We start from the raw sequence: 22680 nt of genomic DNA, 5'->3' as shown, positions 1-22680 counted from the left end.
CTGGCGCCCACCAGACTTTCTGTAAACAATTTCGAAGAGTTTGCTGGTGTCCTCAGCTCTCCGAGCAGCATCTGATGTATTCCCAGCCAGATATTTCTTTTTTAAGATTTTATTTATTTGTTTGACAGAGAGACAGCCAGCGAGAGAGGGAACACAAGCAGGGGGAGTGGGAGAGGAAGAAGCAGGCTCCCAGCGGAGGAGCCTGATGCGGGGCTCGATCCCAGAATGACTTTGCTACCCAGGCACCTCCCAGCCAGATATTTCTCGCCTGTGTGTTTGCATTCATTCCTTCAGGCTTTCAGTAATCAAGCCAGCCTTCCCTGAGGGCCTGGTGCAGTGCTGGGCACTCCTGTGAGTGAGCAAGCAGGGGAAATAGAGACCCCCCTTCCCCCCAGCATGGATTACAGGAAAGATAAGCCTAAATGAGGTTGTGGGTATTCGGAGGGAACCTTATCTTGCCCAGGTCTTGGATATGGAGAACATGTTTTCTCTCCATCTTGCATGAGAAGAGATGGCATCCCAGAGGAAGGGCCCTGGGTGAGGGGTCTGGGAGACGCCTCAGCCTGGCGCCTGCATAGTAAGTCCTCAGCCAACGTGCTCTTTATCTATTGGCTGTGCTTATCGCTATTTACTCAAGGGGTATTTCTTGAGCACCTGCTGGGTGCCAGGCTCTCAAGGGCTCAGGTGGGATGGGGGGGGGACTATAATCCTTGCTTCAGGGCCTTCCCGCGGTTGAGGGGGGACAGGGTAGATGCTGACCAACTAGTTGTTTTCATATGTAAATTGGTAGCGCAGGTACCTGCTGCCCCGCCCCCAGCCTCCAATGCCTGTCAAAATCCCCCCAAAAGACTTGAGAGTGGATTAAAAACCACAGAAGGCTGCTGCTTTCTGGAAGAAAGCAACCTCCTTCATCCCAGCCGCTGTTGGGAGTGGGCGCTGTTGGGAGTGGGCGTAGCAGTTGCAATGATTTGCCCCTAAAGGGCCAGCCCCGGGCACCGGGCAGCTCAGTGGCTGCAAAGCCTCGTGTCTGTTCCTCCTTCTGCAGGGCCTGTGCACCTGCTGGTCACTCTGCCTAGGCTGTCTTTCCCTGAAGAGCTGTCTCCTCGTCATCCTTCCAGGACTCAGGTCAATGGTGTCTCCTCCAGGAGCTCCCCTTCCCAACTCCCACCTCCCACCTCCTACTCCCTCACCCTGTTGACTTAACCCATCTCTATCACAGGCCAAGATGATGTAGTTCGCACCCTCAGTGGTGGAAATGGGAGGCCAGCCAGCACGCCTCTGATTGCCCCCACAGGTCCCTGTGTTAGCTTTCCACCCACCATGATGCCCATCCGGGTCTTTCCTCCTCGACCCTCTTGCCAGGCTCCAGCTGCTGAGTGCACCACCTCCTTCCCTGAGAGAATCGAGGGAGCGCACTGCCACCCCTCCAGGCCCCCTGGGCCAGGGGTCTCAGAACCTGTTCCATCTGGAAGCCGGGGGCCTAGTCACAGGGCTGGAGGATGTGAGAGGAATGGCTATGATCTGCAAGCCTCGCACCTCTCTCCTCCTCACCTGGCCTCTGGCCTTGCATATCCACCCAAGTGGCCCCTCAGGCTGCCATCTTGTCCAAAAGCCCCCAGAGGGAGGCATGGCCAAACCATCTCTGCTCCAGAAAACTCTAGTCCTGGAGATTTCTCCTGTCCCCACGCAAGGCTTAGTCAGACTGCCCTTGCCAACACTTGTCTTCCCAACTCGGGCCTTCACCTTTCATCCCAAACTTCCGTGGTGCCCCTCCATCTAGCCCATCCTCTGGGACCCCCCTAGCTTGTGGATTTGCCTCTGCGAGGCAGACCTAGGAGAGGAAGGAGGCAAGGTTGGACTTGTACCCACGGCCTTACTTGCATTCTGGGTGAAAAGCAGTTTTGCTCCCATTTTTACAGATGAAGAAATGGGGTTCCTGAAGAGCAGTAATTCACTGAAGGTCTCAAAGCATGCTCCAAGATGTCAGTCCGCCTGTGTCCGTGCCCGGTGTGTGCTGGGCTGCAAGCGGCTCAGCAAGCCCCCGGGATGAATGAACGCTGGGAGGGAAGACGGAGAAGCCGTCTGGGGAGGTCTCAGGCACAGCCCCTCACAGGTATATTGAAGGCAAGGGGCGCTGCGGGCTCCTCAGACACAGCCAGCCAGGGGCTGATGGGGAAGGGCAGACGCAGGAGTGGGGTAGGGGACAGGGTACGTAGGTTCAGGCTGATGAGTGCCTGGAAGTAAGCCGGGCCCACAACAGGAGGAGGTCCGCACAATTTCAGTCATTTCTACAAATACTGATTGTGCAGCTGCAGCGGCTACGAGGACCTGGGTTCAGAGCGCTGCGGGTACACAGGAGACAGAAAAACCCGGCCTGCCCCGCCCCCCCTCCCAGGGGGGCTCCGTTTCCGGTGGGGGACACAAGATAGTAAGGAAGGCACGAAAAACTCTAACAGTAATTCCAGCCGGTGAGGGAAGTTAAAGCAAATAAAACAAACGTGCGCCGGGGTGAGGAGGGGTGGCGACCTTATCTCTCCTGGTCTGGGAGGAAGTGGCACCCAAGTGGCACCGGGAGGTGGAGGGTTGACCATCGGACTAGGCACAGATGGGGGTGGGACGGATTAAACGGAAGGGAGAGAATTCCAGGCAGAGGGAATGGCACGTGCAAAGACAAGCTAGCGGTAGGTTCTGAGAGGCGCGGAGGGATCCGCGCGGCTGGAGTAAACGGGAAGGTGATGGAGCTGAGGCACGAGAGGGACTTGAGGTCACCTCCTCCGGGAAGCCTTCTCCGATTGCTGCGCTGCTTCCGCACTCCGCCGGCTTCTTCCACCTCAGCGCGAAACGAATCCCACGGGTGCCGCTCAGGCCTCCTCCCTGTCCCGACTTCGAGTCCCGAGAAGCAGGGCCGGCTCGTATTCCTCCCTCCGCATCCCCGCGGCGCTCGGCCGGGCGCTGGGCACCCCGTGGGCATTCGGTAAATATTTGTAGAGTGCACTAGATGGAATGAATGAACCCATTGGGCGCAGCTGGAGGGAGGGCGGGGCCGAGGGCAGGTGGGAGGCCGCGGGCGCGGGAGGGGCCCCTGGAAGCCCGTCCTACTCCTCCTCCTCCCAGGCCCCAGCGCTTATTAGTCTGGGGCTCCCGTGGCGGCCTCTCGTGCGATCAAGGGCGCACACGGCTGGGAGAGCAGCTCGGGGTCCCTGCTGTCGGCCAGAGTTCGGAAGAGAGGTCGCCGCCGCCCGAGGGCGAGAGCGCGAGCGGAGCGGGAGGAAGGAGCGCTCGTTCGTTCGCCCGCCGCCTCGCTGCCTCCCCGGCGCTCGCTCGCCCGGCTCCTAGGTTTGCTGGCTGCTCCTCCCACCCGCGCCCGCCTCCTTGCTCGCTCGCTCGCTCGCTCCTGCCGGTTTCCAAGCCCCGCGGTGCGCCCGGGCCAGTGCCGGGCGAGGGGCCCCGGGGCTAGCGCCGAGCAGGGGGCGGGGGTCCGGGCAGAGCGCAGCCGGCTGGGGAGGGGCCATGTCTGGCGCGGGCGCAGCGGGGCCCGTCTGCAGCAAGTGACCGAGCGGCGTGGACGGCCGCCTGCCCCCCTCCGCCACCTGGGGCGGCGCGGGCCCAGGTGCCGGGTGCCCGGAGCCCGGGTCGCGCGTAGAGCCGGCGCGATGCACGTGCGCTCGCTGCGCGCGGCGGTGCCCCACAGCTTCGTGGCGCTCTGGGCGCCCCTGTTCCTGCTGCGCTCCGCCCTGGCCGACTTCAGCCTGGACAACGAGGTTCACTCGAGCTTCATTCACCGGCGCCTCCGCAGCCAGGAGCGGCGGGAGATGCAGCGCGAGATCCTCTCTATCTTGGGCTTGCCCCATCGCCCGCGCCCCCACCTCCAGGGCAAGCACAACTCGGCGCCCATGTTCATGCTGGACCTGTACAATGCCATGGCGGTGGAGGAGGGCGGCGGGCCCGACGGCCAGGGCTTCTCCTACCCCTACAAGGCCGTCTTCAGTACCCAGGGCCCCCCTCTGGCCAGCCTGCAAGATAGCCACTTCCTCACCGACGCCGACATGGTCATGAGCTTCGTCAACCTCGGTGAGTGAGGGCAGGAGGGAGGGGGGAGCGTCTCGGTCAGGAAGCGCTCTGGGACGGGGAGGGGGCCGCTTCCTACATCCAGCCCGCCTATCTTTACCCTCCCGGCAGTTCGCAAAACCGCAGTGCCTGGCCGAGGGTCTCCTACCCCCGGTCCCAGGGGACCCCAAGCTGTGCGCGCCCCAGGTAGCGCGAACCGGGCTCATTTGGCCTGTGGGAGTTTGGCGGAGGAAAGGGCTGGTCCGAAGCCCCCTCCGGCTTAAGTCGGCGGCCGCACCTCTGGGGCTGGAGGCGCCTGGCCGGCCGCGGCTCAGTTCAAAGCGCGGGGCTGGGTCATGTGAGCTGTGCCGGGCCCGCGCGGCCCCTGCTACCTGGATTTAAAGGGCCCTGCTGGGCGAAGCTGCCTTCCCGCCCTTTCGGGGCCCCTCTCAGCCCGGTCTGGACCTGGCATCGCAGGCGTCGCGCACCCTTCCCCGCCCTGGCCACCCCTACCTGTCCCCTCGCGGTGCGCCCGCCTAAGCGTGCCGCGCGCCGCCGGTGTCTCCGGGCCCCTCTCCTTGCGACCCGGCGCCCTCCTGGCTCTCAGCTCCCCTGGCGGGAGCTGGGAAATAAACGGTGCCATTGCGAGCTTTCTATTTTAAATATTTAATGATAGGTCCCAGGCGGGCAGAATCCATTTTCAGCGTTTATCACGTGTGGCGCGCAAACCATGGATTTTTGGCGATTGAGTGGCGCGGGATCTCGGAGCGGACGCTGCTGGGGGCGGATGGAGGACCTAGTTCACTACCGGAGCCGCAGGGGCCCTGGGGACCGGAGGCTGGCGCTACGGCGGGGGCGCGGTGGCTCCTCCTCCCTTCGTGCACGCACATTCACCAGACTTGCTCAAACTGACCCCCGGCAGCGCGCTGTAGGACTGATGATCAAATATTTGGTTTCCGAGATAACACGCCCCGATAGCGCTGTTTCCTGAGCCGATTTCATTCTACGTGTGTAACTTGCTGCGAAAATCCGAACGGAGTCAAGACGGCAAACTCATGCCCACGGGCGCCGTGTCAACAGCGCCAGGATACTGAAGCCCCCCTCTGGGGGCGTGGGGCGTGGGTGGAGGCGCGGGGAAGCGAGGATCCATCCCAATGCTTCCAGCTCCAGATAAGGTCCGCGAGTTCCCGGGTCGCCATTGTCTGCCCTTAATAATAGCCAAAAATCAAATAGTGCAACGGGTTTCAGCAAGCAAGGGGTGGGAGGTTTAGATGCCTAAATAACTTCAAGAAAGTTTAAATTATACTAAGCAGCCAGTTAGAAGGAGGCAGGTCCGTATGTCCCGATTTAGAACAATCTCCAAGATGTATGAGGTGGAAAAAAGCAGGGTGCAGATCAGTGAGGTTACGTATGTGCTTGTATATCATCTGTTCCCACTGGAAGAAGACACCGTGAACTGGAAATAGATTTTACTGGGGGGCGGGGCAGGACTGGGGCAGAGGCTTAGGAGTGCGAGCTGGGGTCTGATTTCTGATTTTTCATTGTCTGCACTTTTGTCTGTGTAAGGTTTTTTTTTTGTTTTTTGTTTTTGTTTTTTGTTTTTTTGCAGTGTGTATTTATGACCTATACCAGATACTAAAGAAAAATTCCAAATATATATACATACATATATATGTGTTTCATAGCCCTCCTGAAGCCAGTGGTTAGCCTGGGCCAGGCCCTTTCTTTGGTGAGGGATTTATGATATCTTCTGTTCTGTTGGGTACCCGTGACTCCCAGTGAATGCAGCAGGTCCCAGTGGTGGCCTTCAGAGCCAGGCTGGGGTCATTAAAAAGGCATTTGAAAGCCCTGGCTTCTGCTAACCCAGCACAGAAAAGCACCGTGTTTCTATGGACCAGCAACGTGGTCAGGGCTTCCCCCCACCCCAGAGCGCGAGGAAGTTGCTGACTGGGCGCCTCTGGGAACCTTGGGGCAGGGCTGTTTGCTCCCCCTCGGTGGTGGGAGCAAGCCGGGACTTGTTTGGGAAGGCCACAGCTGGGTGGTTCTCCTCCTCTGGCTGTACACACACCTTTCAACCCGTTAGCCCCATTTCTTTCATCTTGAAAGGACAAAGACCGGCTTGTCTGAGCCTCTTAATCAGTCAGGCTGGCTTTGGGCTTTGTGGGACAGTCCTGACTTTCTCAGGTCTTGCTTTCTGGAACATCACTCCAAATTAGATGGCACAGTGGCTTTTCACAGAGTGCGCTGACCTTGTTTTCTTTCCCTCGCTGTCCCTAAAACTCCAGGTAATTAGTTGGGTGAAGACCTGGCCTGCAGTTTGGCAAGACTCCTCCTGTAGATGATTTAAGGGTGGCTTTTCATTTCTGCTCAGCAACAGCACAGGAGGAGCACACGGCCTGTCCCTTCCATTCTGTGCAGGGCTCGGAAATTTCTCCATAGGAGGGGCCTGGGGGTGGCAGGGGGGGTGGAGGGGAGTGTGTAGGAGACTAATCTGGAAGCTGAGTTTGCTGAGGAAGCACACTGTTTTTCCTTGGACTGCAAATCACAATTGATCTGTAACACACAAAGTTTTCTAAAGGTGCATTTAGTCTCACACTTTCTCCAATAATAAGAAAATGCCATTCGTCCATATCAGATCATTACTTGGTAACCCTCGGGGGCCCTGGGGCGACTTTGGGGGACTGCTGACTTTCTCCACGGCCCCCCTTCTCCCTCCACTGCATACCGCTGCTGTCCTGCCGTGCTTGGGGGACCTCTGACCGGATTCTGAAGGCTTTTGCAGACCTGGTGTGTTGATTCCTCCTTCTGTCTGCAGCCAAACTGGTTTTTGTTCCTATAAGTCGTTCTCCTTGGAATTCAAGCTTTCTGCCAGGCTGAGAGGGATCTAAACTAGAAAGGGAGCTAGAGGAGAATGTAGGACAAAACCAGATGCTGAGAATGAGGACTTCAGACCCCACCTTATGACAAAGACCAGCCTGTCCCATGAAGCCCCGTGCGATGCTAGCTGAGCTATGGAGGGAGACCCACATCTTCTCAGCTGGGGCCCTTCGGTTCAATGGCGAGATTTGCAAACTGGTTTGGATTAACAAGCCCCTGACTCCTCTGTGTAGACTTAATTTTGGAATTCAAAACAGGCTACCCTCTCTGAAATTGTCCCCAGGCAATGTGAGTTCTGCAGACCGAATCCGCCAGAGCCCCCTACCATTTTTCCCCCCTCTGGAGAAATCCAGCAGCTCCTTTTGGAACCTTCAAAAAGAAGCCGGCTGGCATTAGGGGTGTGTGATGCATGTTCCTCTCTGGCCCGGGTTATGAAAGAACCAAATGTGTTTTAATCTTCGAAGCTAAATTAAAAATAAAATAAAAAGTTGGAAACCGGTCATTGCTGGACTCAGTGTATAAAAGTGGCTTTTGTTAGTGTAGCTGAAGAGCAGGGAGAAGGCTGTGTAGTTTTTGCTTTATACCATCTGGCTGTCCTTTTTGTTGACAAGTGTTTGGCATTAAGATCTCTCCTCTTGCCCCTTAAGAACAGGCCCTACCACTGTCGAGTATTAGAAAAAGATTCTGTTACAGTTTAAAAATTTCCTTCAGGGAGTGCTTCGTGAAAGGAGCATGGGCTGCAGGCATTTGCAGCTGTAACCTGGCTTGTGTTAAAATTTGGAAGGGGCTGTTCCACATTCCAGCACTTGAAGCAACGGCCCTCACTGGTAAGCAGCCAGAGGTTAATATAGATGTCACACAGGCTTTTCCCCTGCTTGCTTGCTTGCTTGCTTGCTGCAGAATGCCTTTGCTATAGGAGTGCACCAACAGCTGTGTTTTTAGCAACCCTTTCAAAATCACTTCTTTTAAACCTCATTTTCCTGGTTCTTAAATCAAAGATCTTCTCCCCCCCCCCCTTTTCCCAAGGATATATGTGACCCAGATTTGAACTTTTTTGATCTTCTTTGTATTTCCCTTCTGGAAGCAAAGCAGGTTAAGGCCAAGCCCTGGATGCCAGCCTCTGGGGTTATTTTTGGTTTCTATCCCAAAGGCCCTCATTTGGTTGTGGAGTGGTCCATCCAAGGTATAAGGGAGGTGGCCCAGGTAAAGATCAATTTCTGGGCAGTAATGGGATGATTCTGTGAATGCCCAGAGAGAAGAAAGGGCTTGCGAGCCGGGGCTCGGGGGCCTTTCATTGCGTAGTAGGACCATGAAACCTCCGCGAGATAAACACAGCTGGTGTCGGATCCCCTGACCGCCGGAATGCCTGCGATGTGAGCGAATATCACATGTCCGCTGAACTGAGGCAAGTGATGACTTCATTCCGGGGAGAGTCCCATCTCACTTGATTGATCACCCCTATCGCTTTAATATCTTTTTTCCCTATTGGGTAAGGTCATATTTGGCCCCTTGCAAGAATCAGAGTGTCCTAACGCTCTCCCAGTCCCCACCCTCCCCAGCCTGCCCATCCATTTTGCCAGAGGAATATTGAGAATGGAGAGCCCGAATGGCTGGCCATGTTAATTTTTTTGCAATCACTCTTCAGACCTAGCTGGGGGCTGTCGACACACTGTTTTTGGCAGGCTGCTGCAACCCTTCGCCTTAATGCACTCTGGCGGTGTTGCCGGGGTTAGGGCACAGGCAGGGATGTGTGGGACCTGTCATGTTATTGTCAGAAGGAATGCGAGGATAAGCCTTTAAAACGTGGTGGTGGGAGAGCGCTGCAGCTGTGTGCACTTATTATAAAAGACTTAAGTCCCACTGGTAAAATCAATATATTGAATTGCATGACCCTCTGCTTTTAATTAGTTTAAATCAAATGCGCCGGTGCCGTTTTGCCTCCTCTCGCCTTCATGGGGTGAGGAAATACCAATATTTACATAGAAACTGTTAATTTGTGGTGAAAATGATAACACATTTAGCTTTACACACCCAAATTGCTGGAACTTGATGGATCCCAGAGCAGCGTGGCGTTGCGGGGTGACGTCACCCGGGCGCGGGAGCGGGGCGGTGGCACCAGGGGTGCGGGTCCCTGGGAGCCCAGCCGCCGCGCGCGCAGGTGGGCACGTCCGTGGGCGGGATGCCTGGGGAGGCTGGTCTTTGTAGAAACGAGCCGAGCGGATTCTTTCATTGCGAGCCAGAAACGTTCGGATTCGCCCACGTCGTCTACAGTCTTGCCTCTTGAGCGTTCTTACAAAATCGTGAAGCGGGCACTTGCCTTTTTGGTCGTTTCTAGTCCTTGCTCCCAGCCATGCTGGGTCTTCTGTACGGGGCAGCTCAAGGCACAGTACTTTATTTATTCCAGACCTTCAGATGCTTTTCTTTCCAATTCCTGGAACAGTTTATAGAGGAAGGGGGGGGTTCTTTCACTGCAACGATTGCATGTATGACCGCGGCTATTATGTGAACCGTTTGGTATTAGCTGTGTGTTCAGCTGCAGTTGAATTCTGTGTTTTGCAGCAACTGGCATTTGACAAATAATATTTGACAAAAATGTGACTTGGTATTTCTTAATATGTAACAGATATCTTGTAGTTAACCTTCCCCGATGAGAGATTGCCCGAACCCAGCGTGGAAGGGCAGTGCGCGGACCAACACCGCGGCTGCCGCTCTGTATTTTTCCCCTCTCCAAAGGAGCGTGTTTACGATTTGGGGGGAGAGGAGGAGCGCATGGAGTTTGACACTTACGTGCAACTCAGGGAAGCATGTGCGATGTGTCCTTTCAACATTTGTGGCAGAAGGCATTGTTGGGAGCCGCGCAAAGCCTTTGCTGATCCGCGTGGAGTGGGTTGAATTAATGACAACTCTGAGAGCGCCAGTTTTAGGGTAATTGCTTTATTGTCCTGGAGCCAGGGTGCTTATAATCTGGTTCCTGTACAAACATGTTTAACGTGTGTTAATGCATTTCCAAACCAGAGCCTCTCAGCACAACCCTGCTTTCCATTAATTGATGTCGGTAGCATGGTACAGTATTTCAAAGGGCTGGCCAAGTATAAACTGTGTTTCCAATTTCCTTCCTTTCCTGTGTTTGGAATGCCAATGTTAATTTGTTCCCATGCAGGAGAGGGGGCTGCCAACTGCGGCTTTCTATAAAGGGCTTCACAGTGAAGGCTTCCAGCCCTCGCTGATGCTTGGGGCTGCCTGGCCAAGTTTCCTGACACTTTGCAGCTAATTCTGGGTGATATATGGAGTGGGGGGTTGGGGGGCTTCACTGCCGTGTAACGGAAGTTCTCGGTGACAGCCGAGGGTGTGACTTGGCAAGGGAGAATGGACCGGCATCCACAGTGATTCTCTTTCGACACAGCTTAAACCCATGTGTCTGTTTCCACTATGGGTGCATATTAGCTGTGTGACCTTGAACAAGTTTCTTAACATCTCTGAGTTGGCCTCCTCACTTTATAAAGGTGGATAATACTCCCCTCCTTCACGTATCCTCATGGAGACAAAATCACATCACGCATGCGTAGAGGCTGGCACACAGTAGGTGTGTGATAGATGGTAGCTCTTGTTTTGATTGTGGTGACCGCCTCACTACTCACTTTGCTGTATCAATCCAAATACCAGTTTTTAAAGATTTATTTTATTTATTTGAGAGACTGAGAGAGACAGACCGCAGGGCAGGAGGGGCAGAGGGAGAGAGGAGAGAAAATCTCAAGCAGACTCCCTGCTTAGTGCAGCTGAATGGGGGCTCATCTCAGGACCTTGAGATCACGGCCTGATCCGAAACCAAGAGTCCGACCCTTAACAGACTGAGCCCCTTGGGCGCCCCCAAATAGCAGTTTTTAAATGCTTAATCTTAAAATATTGAGATTGTCACCCATGTGATTTTAAAGATGTCTGGAAAATGGCCCCCAAAATGTGTGTGTGTGTTTGCACACACGTTTCCTTCTTTCAGAGATCATTGAAATTTGAATGAGAACACCAAACTTATTTGAGGATAAATAGAGTATAATGCTGACTCTTTCTCCTGCTTTTAGCATCTATGGCTACTTAAAAATTTTATTATTAGGCAAAGTGAAACTTGAGAGAGGGGTATCTGGGAACTTTCTGTACTATCCTTGCAACTTCTCTCTAAGTCAAAAATTATTCCAAAATAAGTTTTAATTTTAAAAAAGCACATGACTGAAGTATTTCTTCCCACCCCTTCTGGAAGATGGTCAAAGTACAAATTGTCTTTCCTTCAAGGGAGTGACAAGCCCAAAGCATTCATTAACAGAACAGCCCAGCCTCCCCCCTCTTTACTGGAGCAGGTGCAAGGCTGCCCCCCACTCCCCTGACTGGGGTGGGGCCACAGAAAACCCTGTGTGGATCCAGTGCGTTGAGAAGCCTCTGGAGACCCGGGGATGAAAGGGAACTTCTCTAGGGCCCCTAGACGAGGGGTGGGCTTAATCACTCAAGGCTTCCCGCAAATTCCCTTCAGCTCTTTCTGTACTGTTTGAAAAATCTGACTCGGCGAGTATTAGGTTTCCCTGCATCTTTGAGGTCACGTGTTATTCTTTCACATCTTTATCTCCCCAGAGTAGCTTTCAAGTTCCAATCTTTTGTTGTCTGGCTTAATTAAATTTGGCTGTGAATAAAAACTTGCACTGTTTCCAAAATCGAGGACATGCATGTTTTTAAGCCTGTACGGAGTTAGGCCTGTACTGTCTTGTAATGCCAGCCTCTCTCTTGCTTTTATGTAGTTTGAAAAAAAAAAAAAAATCTAAACATGGAGCATGATAGTTGGCTTAGACTGGTTCTGTCGTGGTCCCAGCGCTCATCTGGCCGGCAAGCTAACATTGCCAACACAGGCCAACGAGTTACCCTGTGGTTTCAATGACTTGTGTTTGGCCTTTGATAAAGGACTCCTTTCTTGACTGTTTTTTGAGACATTCTTACTATCCTGTTCTTTCACTGCCTCACCAAATTCCCATAGCACAGCGCTCGGATATTGGCTGCTCGGGCGCATGGATGAGTTGAAGGCGTCCTGAGGCAGCATCTTCTAAATGCTTTTTTGATTTCGCGTCCCCGCCACCGCCAGTAAATTTCTGGGTCCATACCCTAAACAGAAATAAATCCTACTGTTTTAGTATAGTTGTTTTGTTTTGTTTTTACCTTATAAAACGTAGACTAAAATATACATTTAAGGGGGAGGCACTAAAGATAAAAAATATACAACTCTGATGTTCATTAATACACATTTTAACTAATTGATCATTATTCATTAATACGAAATGACGCTTTCAGTGAACAAGACACGTTTAAGTTTGCTCTCACAAATTAGTTAATGTTATGTGATAGAATTTGATCTTTCAAAATCATGGTTCAACAGTTTGGGATCAGCGAGCTAGAGGTCTGGGCCCACATTTTGATGATTTTCATTCATTTGTCTGTTTGGCATAAATGAAGTTGTCACATGATAACAGAGACTCCCCAGTCTTGGTGGGGTAAACCCACAGAGGTTTGTTCTCTTGTATTAAGTTATGACTCCATCGTGGGTTGGTAGGGGACTCTGCACTTTGGTCAGGTGGTCTGGCTGATGGGGCTGACATCGTCTCGAATGTCATCATTACCATGTCAGAGGGAAAGGCTCTATGAATTGTGCCCGGGTTTTTAAAATTTCCACCTGGAGGTGAATGTCCGACTTCTGCTCACGTTTCATTGGTCAGAGCTAGTCAGGTGGTGACACCTGACCGAAGGTGGGCCGGAAACCACAAACCGGAGCTTGCCGAGGGAAGTGCCAGAAGGAGCCCGGGAAATGGCGCCAATGCCTGGTGCGCTGCGGCAGGAAGGCCATCTCCTGGGAAGAACATGCAAATAGAACAAAGCGATTGTTGGCTGCAACAAGACCCTCTCTTTTCAATCTCTTCCACCAATTATGCAGAGACTTTTGTCAAAGCTCGGCTATTAATTTCCACCTTCCCTGATGTCCATCAGTCCTTGAAATTTACTTAATTATGATTGTAATATTTTTTCCCCATATCCCAATGGATCCCTCTAGCCTCCCCTAAGTGCTCACACCCCATTTGGGAGACCAATGTTTCTAGAAGTTTCTGCATCACTGAGGTATTCACATGGTTCAACAAGAATAACCACGTCTCTCTAGTCCCACTTGTAAAATGACTTGCTTCTTGTCTTTCAGCAAACGCACGCTTCAGCCTTAGCCTGGTTCCCTACCTAGAGAATTAAGGAGGCTGCCTGTGGTTCTGGCTGGAGAGGTGCTTGTCCTGGCTGGTGTTTGTGTGGGTCATGGAGGCGATTGCCCCACCGTGAAGTCTGGCCCTGAATGGGGCTGCTGCCTTTTCTTCCTGGGCCTCAGAGGCAATTCCCAGTCCAGGCGGAATCCAGCGTGGCTGAATCCAGAAACTGAACTCAGAGAGTCCTTCATTACCGAAATGCATCACTGAAATAAATCAGAGTGATAAAGCGGGAGGGTTGAGATCTTTCTGTAGCAGTAATGGATTTATGATACCCTTCTTTATTGGGCTTCTCATTTAATTCTCTAAGCATTCTGCAAAGCAAGTGGTTTCATTCCCATTTTAGGGAGGAGGAGACTGAAGGGGACCAAATTTGCAAAGTTAGGAAGTGGTGGGGTTGACATTTGAATCCTGCTCTTGCTGAATGTAAAGCCATACAGTCTTTCTGCCTGGCCCCATGGAGGTATGTGAATGGGGGTGGAGGGACACACAAGGAGAGTGGTGTTGAGGCCACCAAAACCCACACCGAGCCCTTGACCTTGTGGCTTGGTGCGCTGAAGCTGAATGTAGAGATGAGCAGAGCATACCTTTCTCTTTCACTATCCATCCTGCTTACGATAACTCCTCCTCCTCCATCTCTATGACTTCAAACAATTGTCAGGGCCCAGGGTCCCGAGTACCATGTACTGGGGCTCCTGCATGCACCCCACACTCCTCTGATGGGGAAATTCCAGAGGCAGCTCGAGATTGGTATTTTAATAGCAATGCCTCAGGGCACTATAGAAAAGACCACGGATGTACCAGAATAAATACTGCCTAGTTCGTAATAGTATGAAATCACCCACAGTCTAAATGTCTGTGAGCAGGGTATTGGAGAAATAGATTTGTAATAAACCAGAAGGGAAGGGAAGGACTTCTTTCTTATGTATCAATACCGATTCACAACAATGTCAAGAGGGAGAAAGCAAGTTGCAGAAGAATGTTTGGGTGTAACCATTTGTCACTGTGTCAAAACACACGCACTCAGGAGGGCACCAGATAACGTTATATGTCGTTCATGGGCCCATACATATGTAGTCACACCAGGGTAACATAACACGGGCCGCAGGACTCACACCAGCTGCCCCTATGGAGGCGGGGGGCGGAATGCGATTGGGGAGAAATTTTAAGTAAACTGACTGTTCCCTTCAGGTTTTCTTTCTCTTAATAAGAAACCATTAGGAAGTACGATGTGGTATCCTGGATTAGATCTTGGAACAGAACATGGACAGCCGTGGAAAAACTGGTGCAAATTGAAAAACAATCTGGAGTTTATTTACTAGTAAGTAGAAATGAACACTGATGTTCATTTCTTCGCTTTGACAAGTGTCCCATGGTTCTGGGGGATGTTGGCACGGGGGGAAGCTGGTGAGGGTGCTCTGGAACTCTGCACCGTCTCTGCAACGTTTCTGTAAATCTAAAGGTATTTTAAAAGAAAAAGTTTATCACCAAGGGAACAACCAGGATATTAACTCTTGTTAATTCTCAGTTGTGGGTACCCGAATATTTGTTACACTTTCCTTTGTGTGCTTCTTTGTGGTTACATTTTTTCCCAAGCCCCAAGGAACCGGGAAAGCCTCCAGGAGACCCAGTGTTGGAGTGTGTTCAGGGTCTCATGCCCCGAGGGCCAATAACTCATCAATCTCTAGACCCACTAGCACGACGGGGGCTCAGCTGGCCAATGAAAAGCCCGAACAGCCGTGCCCCGAGACCTTTAAAACTCTTTCTGCCCCTGCTCATAAGATGCCCGGTGTGAAGCAGACACTCGTTCACGAGCATGAGAGACAGGGCGGGGAGGTCGTGTTAGGTCTCTCGGGTTTCCTCCCAGTCCTGAACTTTGTAAAATGCCCCCCACCATCTTCCCCTTTCTCGGGTTCCCCTGTCTGACTGACTTGACCTAACATTTGTTGAGAGAGAAGCCCTTAAAAATGGCAGTGGGGCCTCAGAACCTTCCAGGGCTAGTAAACGTTTATAGGGTAGAGGCACCAGTTGGTCATTTCCTTTAGGAGGAAACAATAAATGAAGCGACTTGCCTTATACCAACTTGAACCCTGAGCTCCTCATTGTCTTAATATACGTGGTGGGGAGGGGGGAATGCGAAAGGGGGGGCCCAGAAATCTCTCGGTCTCTTGTGGCTCAAATACCCTAAGAACTGGGAAATGCCTTTTTTAGGTAGATTTAGGGGAGGGTTTCCCAGCCTTGGCACTATTACGTTTTTTGCCAGACCAGTTCTCCGTTGTGAGAGCCGTCTTGTGTATTACAGGATGTTGGGCAGTATCCCAGGCCCCTACCCACCAGATGCCAGGGGCACCCCGAGCCAACGCTGTGATAGCCAAGAATGTTTGCTGACATTGCCAGTGCCCCCTCTCCCCGCCCTGGGGTGAAGGGGGGCGGGGAGCAAAATTGCCCCCAGTGGCGAACCACTGGTTTAGCGTAACTTTCCTCAAAGTTGGAAATTGATTTGAGAGCCTTTGCTTCAAACCCATTGGCCCATGGTAGTGACTGGGGGAAGCCAGCATTTCTAGACTGATGGATTATTTTCCGGTTGAAAGGAACACAGATCGCAATCAAAATGTGAGCCCTCTCCTGGGAACGCAGCGCTGCCTGGGTTTGCAACGCTCTAGGGACGGAGATAGAGGTCACGTCTCTACAAAGTTAGCATCATCTCCCGGGAACCAAAATAGTCTTAACAGTGCTTTTTGCCCTGTGATACTAAAAGGTTATTAAACACACCCTTAAAAGTGGTGCTTCTTTTTTTGCCCCTCAGGAGGAATTAGGGTAAAAACCTCTCTTACCTGGTCTCCGTAGGCAGGTAACTTTGGGGGGGCGGGCGGGGGCAGGCAGCAGAGAAGCGCCAGGGTCACCAGAGCTAGTGCAAGAGCTGCTTCCAGCAGGGAAAGCTGCTGGCTTTAGACCCCAGCCCACGGGCCAAATCCGAACATTTGTCTGTTTTTGCACAGCCTGGAAGCAAGAATGGTTTTTATGTAATTTTCAAAAGGGTGATAAATGATCAAAAGAAGAAGAATATGTCATGACATTTGAAAGGTAGATGAAGTTCAGATTCCAGTGTCTGTAAGCCCTGACTGGGATGTGCTCGTTGATGTATCGTCTGCATCTGCTGTCCCCCTGCAGCGGGAGTGGGGTCACTGCCACAGAGCCTATGTTCTCCGGAGCCTTGGAAAACTTCCTTCCTGTAGGGTTATAGAAGTTTGCCAGGGCGCCCGGGTGGCTCAGTCGGTTAAGCGTCTGCCTTTGGCTCAGGTCATGATCCCAGGATCCTGGGATCGAGTCCCGCATCAGGGCTCCCTGCTTAGTGGGGAGTCTGCTTCTCCCTCTCCTTCTGCCCCTCCCCCGCCGCTCGTTTTCTCTCTCCCTCTCTCTCTCTCTCAAAATTAAATAAAATCTTAAAAAAAAAAAAGAAAAGAAGTTTGCCAACCTCTGCTTTTGACTGTCCATACCCTCTACCAGGGAAGGGGATAAAAATTTAAAAAGCCTGAGTTTTACCTGCCCCCTTGTCCCTATGCAGATGACCGGTGACACAATGCACCCTGTGTCCTCCTGGACGTGCAGAGGGGCTCCTCCTGGACGTGCAGAGGGGCTCCTCCCAGCTTGAGGAAACCCTGATTAAACAGATTGATCCTCTGATGGCTTCTCGGCTCTGGCTCCGTACTGTGAGGAGTGCGTCGACAATCCCTACCAAGGTGCTGTAGGGCGCAGTTAGGCTCTTCCTAAAGGGGCCTGCTCCTCATAGCCTCCTCCCCATGTTCCACTTCAAAAAAAAAAAAAATTCTCCTTAAACATCTCAGGTGGTAGTTAAGACCGGCTCTGGGGTCGGACCATATGCGTCTAAATCCCACTTCTGCCCCTTGTTAGCTTCGCGACCTTGGGCGGGTGATTATAGTCTGGGTGTCGGTTTCCTCCTCTGGGTTAATAGGCGTTCGTGCCTGGCTCCTGGGCAGCCGGGGGGAGTCCCCTGTGTGGAGGCGGGAGGGGAGCCGCACACGGTGCCCGCGGGGCATGAGGCCCAGGAGCGGTAGCTGCCGCCAGTGGCGTGGCCACTTGCCAGGCCAACCCGTGGACCGCGCCGAGTGGCCTGCCTGTGCCAGCCGTGGATGCAGCTCGTCTGGGCGTCCCAGGCAGGGGGACACGCCGCCAGCTCGTCCTGGGGGTGACAGCGGGGTGTGCGTGTGTCTGCCGGGCTGGCGTGGACGGTGGTCCGGCCTTCGCTGTGATAGCCCCTGGTGAGGCGGGAACCTCGACTGTTCACGGGACACGAGACAAACCAGGGAGCTGGTTTTCTTCTGACGAATCCCGTTACACGAGAAAGTTGCCCCTTGCTGGTTCCAGTCGGTATTTATCGATGCAGAGGTTTAAGGAAACACTGAAGCACCAGCAGACCCAGCTCCACGTGTGTCCCACCAGCTTGAGGCACAAACGACCCCTTAGATGTACCCACCTGACTGTGGGCTGGCCTTCTCTTAATCAATTAGTGAAAAACTCACGGTCAAATTGTACCTGTGTTTTATTTTTTTATTTTTTTTCTGAACGCCCTTGATGTCAGACTTCGTGGGATGGCATTTCCTGTGTCCCCTCATTTTTTGATATGAACACCTGACATTTCTCCATCTTAAGTGAGGTCCTACCCACACCAGCCGTTAGCACGATTCCCACCTCTGTTACTTCGTGTGAAGAAAGGGGAGGTCAGGGATGACCAGTCGTTTGTCCAGCTTTGGGGACAGCAGGTCTGTCCAGCCTCGAGTCCCAGCCCCGTGGTGTGTGACCTCAGGCGGGTCACTGGAAACATGCCAGTGCTCAGGGCCTCAGTTTCTGCCTTAGTCAGCTTGGGCCAGAACAGAGTGCCCTACACTGGGGGCTTAAAGCACAGACATTTATTTTCCCCAGTGCTGGAGGCTGGAGGTCCGACATGAGCCTGCCGGCCTGGTTGGGTTCCGTCTGTCACCCTGGCTTGTAGACGACCCGCTGCAAGCATCCTCACAACACTGGGAGCCAGAGCTCCCATCCCTTCCCCTTCTTGTGGGGACACTAACTCCCGCAGGGGGCCCCTACCCTCATGATCTCGTCTAAACCTCATATCTCCTGAAGACCCATCTCTTAATTGCATCGTTTTGGGGTTAGGGCTACAGCAGGTGAATTTGGGGGGCACAATTCAGTCCCTAGCAGTTTCCCTGTAAGATGGGGTGGCTCAGAGCTCAGAGCCTGTGGGACCCCGCCAGATAGTCACAGGGAGCTCTCAGCAAACGGGGACCCCTCCTGGGGCTGCCTTTGGAGCCCTGTCTCCTGCAGAGTCTCTTCTAGGTCCTTCTGTGAACATGGTGATGGGCTAGCCCCTGATGTGCTGACCGGGCTGCCAGCTGCAGCTCTCTGGGGGTGCCTGTGACTCCTTCTCCCAACCCCGCCTGGGCCCTCATATCCAAAACTGCATTGCTCTAGGTGACTTCACATTTTAAAAATTATTTTTATGTTTTTTTACTCAACTCTCATTACAGATTTTTTTAAAAAGATTTATTTATTTATTTTAAGATTTTATTTATTTGAGAGGAGAGAGAGAGTGAGCATGAGTTGGGGGAGGGGCAGAGGGAGAAGCAGACTCCCCGCTGAGCAGGGAGCCCAACCGGGGCCCAATCCCAGGACCCTGAGATCATGACCTGAGCCAAAGGCGGGTGCTTAATGACTGAGCCACCCAGGTGCCCCCAAAGATTTATTTTTTTTTATTTGAGAGAAAGAGAGAAGAGAAGGAGAGAGAGCACGAGTTGGGGGAGAGGCAGAGGGAGAGAGAGAGAGAATCCTCAAGCAGACTTCCCACTGAGCTGGAACCCAACGCGGGGTTGGGTTGATCCCACACCCTGAGATCATGACCTGAGCCGAAATCAAGAGCCAGACGCTCAACCACAGAGCTACTCAGGTCCCCCCGCCTCCCCGTTACAGATTTTGACAAGAGGCCTGGGCATTTGAAAAGAAGTGTGGTGTTGCAATCACCTGTTCCGTGGGAGCCAGGCTGAAGGCAGTGGACAGAAGTTGAGCAGAGTGAAAATTACCCTTGAAATCCCTTAAGCAGCCATGCTGGAGATAGACACACTCTGTGTGTGCAAAGACCTGGAGCCCGTTCTCCTTCTGTGGTGAGGCACATTGCTGCTGCTTCCCCTGCACATGAGGTGAAATGCTTGGTTGAGGTTCACAGCCCATAGTGGACCCAAATACTTATGTCTAACCACTAGCATCACCCTCAAGGACAGCAGATGCTGCGAGGTATATGCCTCCCAACGCCTGCTCACTGCTTCAGTGGAGAAGAATGATGTCTCATTTAGGACTTGCTCTAAGTCACAGAACACCTGCCTAACAGTGGCTTCAGCATTAAAAACATATTATCTCCCATAACAGCAAGAATTCAGGGAGGTGATTCCAAGTTTGGGGTAGCAGCCCAGTGATATCATTCAGGTGTACATGAAATGTATACCTGACCTTCACCATGCTCGAATTCCTCATGCCTGTTACCTCACAGTTACAAGATGGCTGCTAGAGCCCCAGACGTCACATCCTCACACAATCTCATGTTCAAGGCAGGAGAAGGGGGGTGGGCTCAAAGAGCTCTCCTTACTTGCTTAGCTCTTCATTTCCTATAAGTCTCTAGAAAACTCCTTAAGTCCCATGAGCTCAGCTGGTTCATAAGGCCAGCTCTTTCTGCCAGGGAGAGTGGGAAGGTATGAAACTGGCCTCTGGCCGCACAGTTGGAGGTGGGTGAGGGAAAAGTGGATTGGAAGTGGTTGTTGGGTAGCCACATTCGAATTATTTAAATCGTTTCTCTTTGTTGTCGTTGCCTATGTACTATATAGTTGGATTTATGTAAGTTATTTGCACACGGGATTGTGCTCCTCTGCGTGACAGATGGAGGCCCTAAGCTAGTTTCTGCTCTCCAAATAATAGTGTGGCGCTTGTATGTAAGCGGAAGGTTGGTGGCATGCTGACATGAGTTCGGACCCTCTGCAGCCCATGGAGAGACTTGAACTTCTTTCTAAACTCAAACCTATAAGTCAGTACAACTGTAGTCCTCATAGGACTTTAGGCAACAGCCGATTGTTTGCGGAAATCAAACTATCAGTTCAACCCTCCTGATCTCCTTAGACAAGGGGCCAAAGTGTTTGAAAAGACCCGAGAAGGTCAGGAGTCATTGTGTCCTGGGAGGAAGCAGAGGCCAGGCTGGGGCTTGGTCTGAGTTCTGCTTGTAGGACAGGTGGCTCCCGTTTCCCTCAGGGTAGAGGACAAATAGAACAAGATACTCAAAGCATCGTAAGAATCTGTGTCCCATTGTTTGCTAGCCAAGGGTGGAGAGCTGCTTGGACGGAAGACCTGCCTGTCCTGGTGGAATCTGGTGTGTATGCTGAGCGCCTGAAGCAACTCTTTCCAGGAGGTGGGCTCTGGGCACCTCAGTCGCTTCTGCTGGTTTGCAGGAGAGTAAGGTGCGAGGGTCTGAGTGCACCCTTAGGTTCACCAGTTAGAATTGATGATCAGAGGAAAGGGAGGTAGAAGGTATTTTCAGGGATTATTTTTGGGCAGTGTGTGTGTGGTGTCAAGAAAAGGACATGTAACAGAATTCTTCGGTTGCAGGCAAAATAAATCTATTCAAATTAGCTTAAATGATAAAAAAAAAAAAAAGGAAAGAAAGAAAGAAAGAAAGAAAGAAAGAAAGAAAGAAAGAGAAGAAGGAAATCAATGCATCCTCAAGCCTGAGGAAAGAACATCCCGTAACTTGCAGGTCCGTAGAAAACCCAAGTAGTATTCTCTCTGCATCCCTCATCTGTCATTGAACAGCCCCTCCTGCTTCTCTGCCTCACTGGGTTCCTCTGTTCCCCTGCTGATTGGGAGAAAAAAGGCCACCCACTGCACACTGTAATTACAACTATCTGGCTAGCCACATACTTGCTTTCCCAACTTCCATAGCAGGTTGGAATGGCCACAGGATGCTGTCCTAACCAGTGAGACACAAGAGGAAATTTGCTAGGGGAGGAATGGGATAGGAGGTGGTTCTTCTGAAAAATATTTTGCTTTCAGATGAATGACAGCTGAGCAAACAGAACTCTCTGTACTCTTCTTTTTTTTCCTGCCTTGAATGTGGTTCTGTGAAGATGTGATGTTTGGAGTCATGGCAGCCATCTTTTGACCATGAGGCAATAGGCCTAAGGATTAAGTATCAACATGCAGACAATGGCAGAGCAAAGAAACAGAAGAAACTCGGGTTCTTGATGACATGATTGACCTACTGCACCCAAGTAAAATTTCTGGGGAGACACTCTTAGGTACCTTGAATCACATGTTCATGCATGCATCATTTGGGTCTAGAAGGTGGATCACGCTATATAAATAAGGTTGCTGGGAGTCAGGTTCTAGTCCCTTGTGGCTGGGTCGGGGGCTTGGGGGTATAACAACTATTCAGTTAGAGCTGTGTTAGCCATCATGATAATAATTTAAGTAGGTAACATTTGTCAGAGGCTTACTGTGTGCCAAGCATCCTTCATTCTCTTTACCTAAATTAACTTAATGAAATTTCATGGCAACCATTTCAGGTGGGGGCCATTCTTATCCTCCCTATTTTATAGACCAGAAAACCGAGCACAGAAAAGTAAGTCACTGGCCCAGGATACACAGCCAGGAAGTGAATTTAAATTTGGAGGTCTGCTTGCTGAGCCCTGACTCTTAAACTTGACCCTAAAGTGCTCCTCAGGCTGGAAAGATGGGTGTGGAGCAGGTTAGTAAACAGCTTTGCTAATGGGCAGGTCATCTGCGAGGGCAGGAGGAGGCCACATAACCGTCTGCTTTCGGCATCATCCCCCATTTCTTTGATGATCCCTGCTTCTGAAGCCAAAATGTCTTAAAACTGATAAAGGTGCTTTTCGCCCAAGAGCTGCCATGACATTGATCACACGTCTTACAGTAGAGCAGATATGGTGACAAATACTTCCTGTGTTGAGCTGAAGGTGGGTAAAACCAGCCAACATTTACTACGAACACTGTTTATTGATGTGTCAATGGGTACAGAACGGCGCACGAACCAAGACCTAGAACACGATCGGCTCCCAGACCCCCCGGCGCTCTTCCCGAAGGGTGACCGCTGTCCTTACTTCCAGTGGCCTAGATTAGTTCTCGCCTGTCTTTAAGCTTTCTATAAATTTAATCATATAGGAATTCTCTGAAATCACTACTCATCATTTCCAGTGATTTGTACTATGACCACATTTAGCACTCACTGTTTCGTGTCAGCCGGAGACTCGCTTTGCAAGCCGTTCACACCTCTACTGATCACGTGCCACAGCTTTCAAAGCCATTCTTTGGTTTGATGGTGGATTCTCCTTCCCTTGCCAGAAACGGGTTCAGAGGACGACAGTGCAGTTTTGAGGATGTTTTGGTAATTCAGCTTGAGACTCCAAGT

At 51.8% G+C, this 22680-nt stretch overlaps 1 protein-coding gene across 2 annotated transcripts in view; it reads left to right on the top strand.

Moving 5' to 3' along the window:
- The first annotated feature begins 3532 nt into the window (after nucleotides 1-3532).
- Nucleotides 3533-22680, top strand: part of BMP7 (bone morphogenetic protein 7) — an 84657-nt gene continuing 65509 nt past the window's right edge. The window contains exon 1 of one of the 2 annotated variants that reach the window (XM_040638497.1): nucleotides 3533-4071. In XM_040638497.1, the coding sequence (XP_040494431.1) occupies nucleotides 3654-4071 (418 nt within the window). In that variant the 5' untranslated portion in view covers nucleotides 3533-3653. The remainder of the gene's footprint in view (nucleotides 4072-22680) is intronic. The other variant, XM_040638496.1, reaches the window with a different exon arrangement.

Source organism: Ursus maritimus, unplaced genomic scaffold (genome assembly GCF_017311325.1).
Source record: "Ursus maritimus isolate PB19 unplaced genomic scaffold, ASM1731132v1 scaffold_22, whole genome shotgun sequence".
Taxonomy (NCBI): domain Eukaryota; kingdom Metazoa; phylum Chordata; class Mammalia; order Carnivora; family Ursidae; genus Ursus; species Ursus maritimus.
Note: the sequence above shows the minus strand (reverse complement) of the source record. Positions and strands in the feature narration are given on the sequence as shown.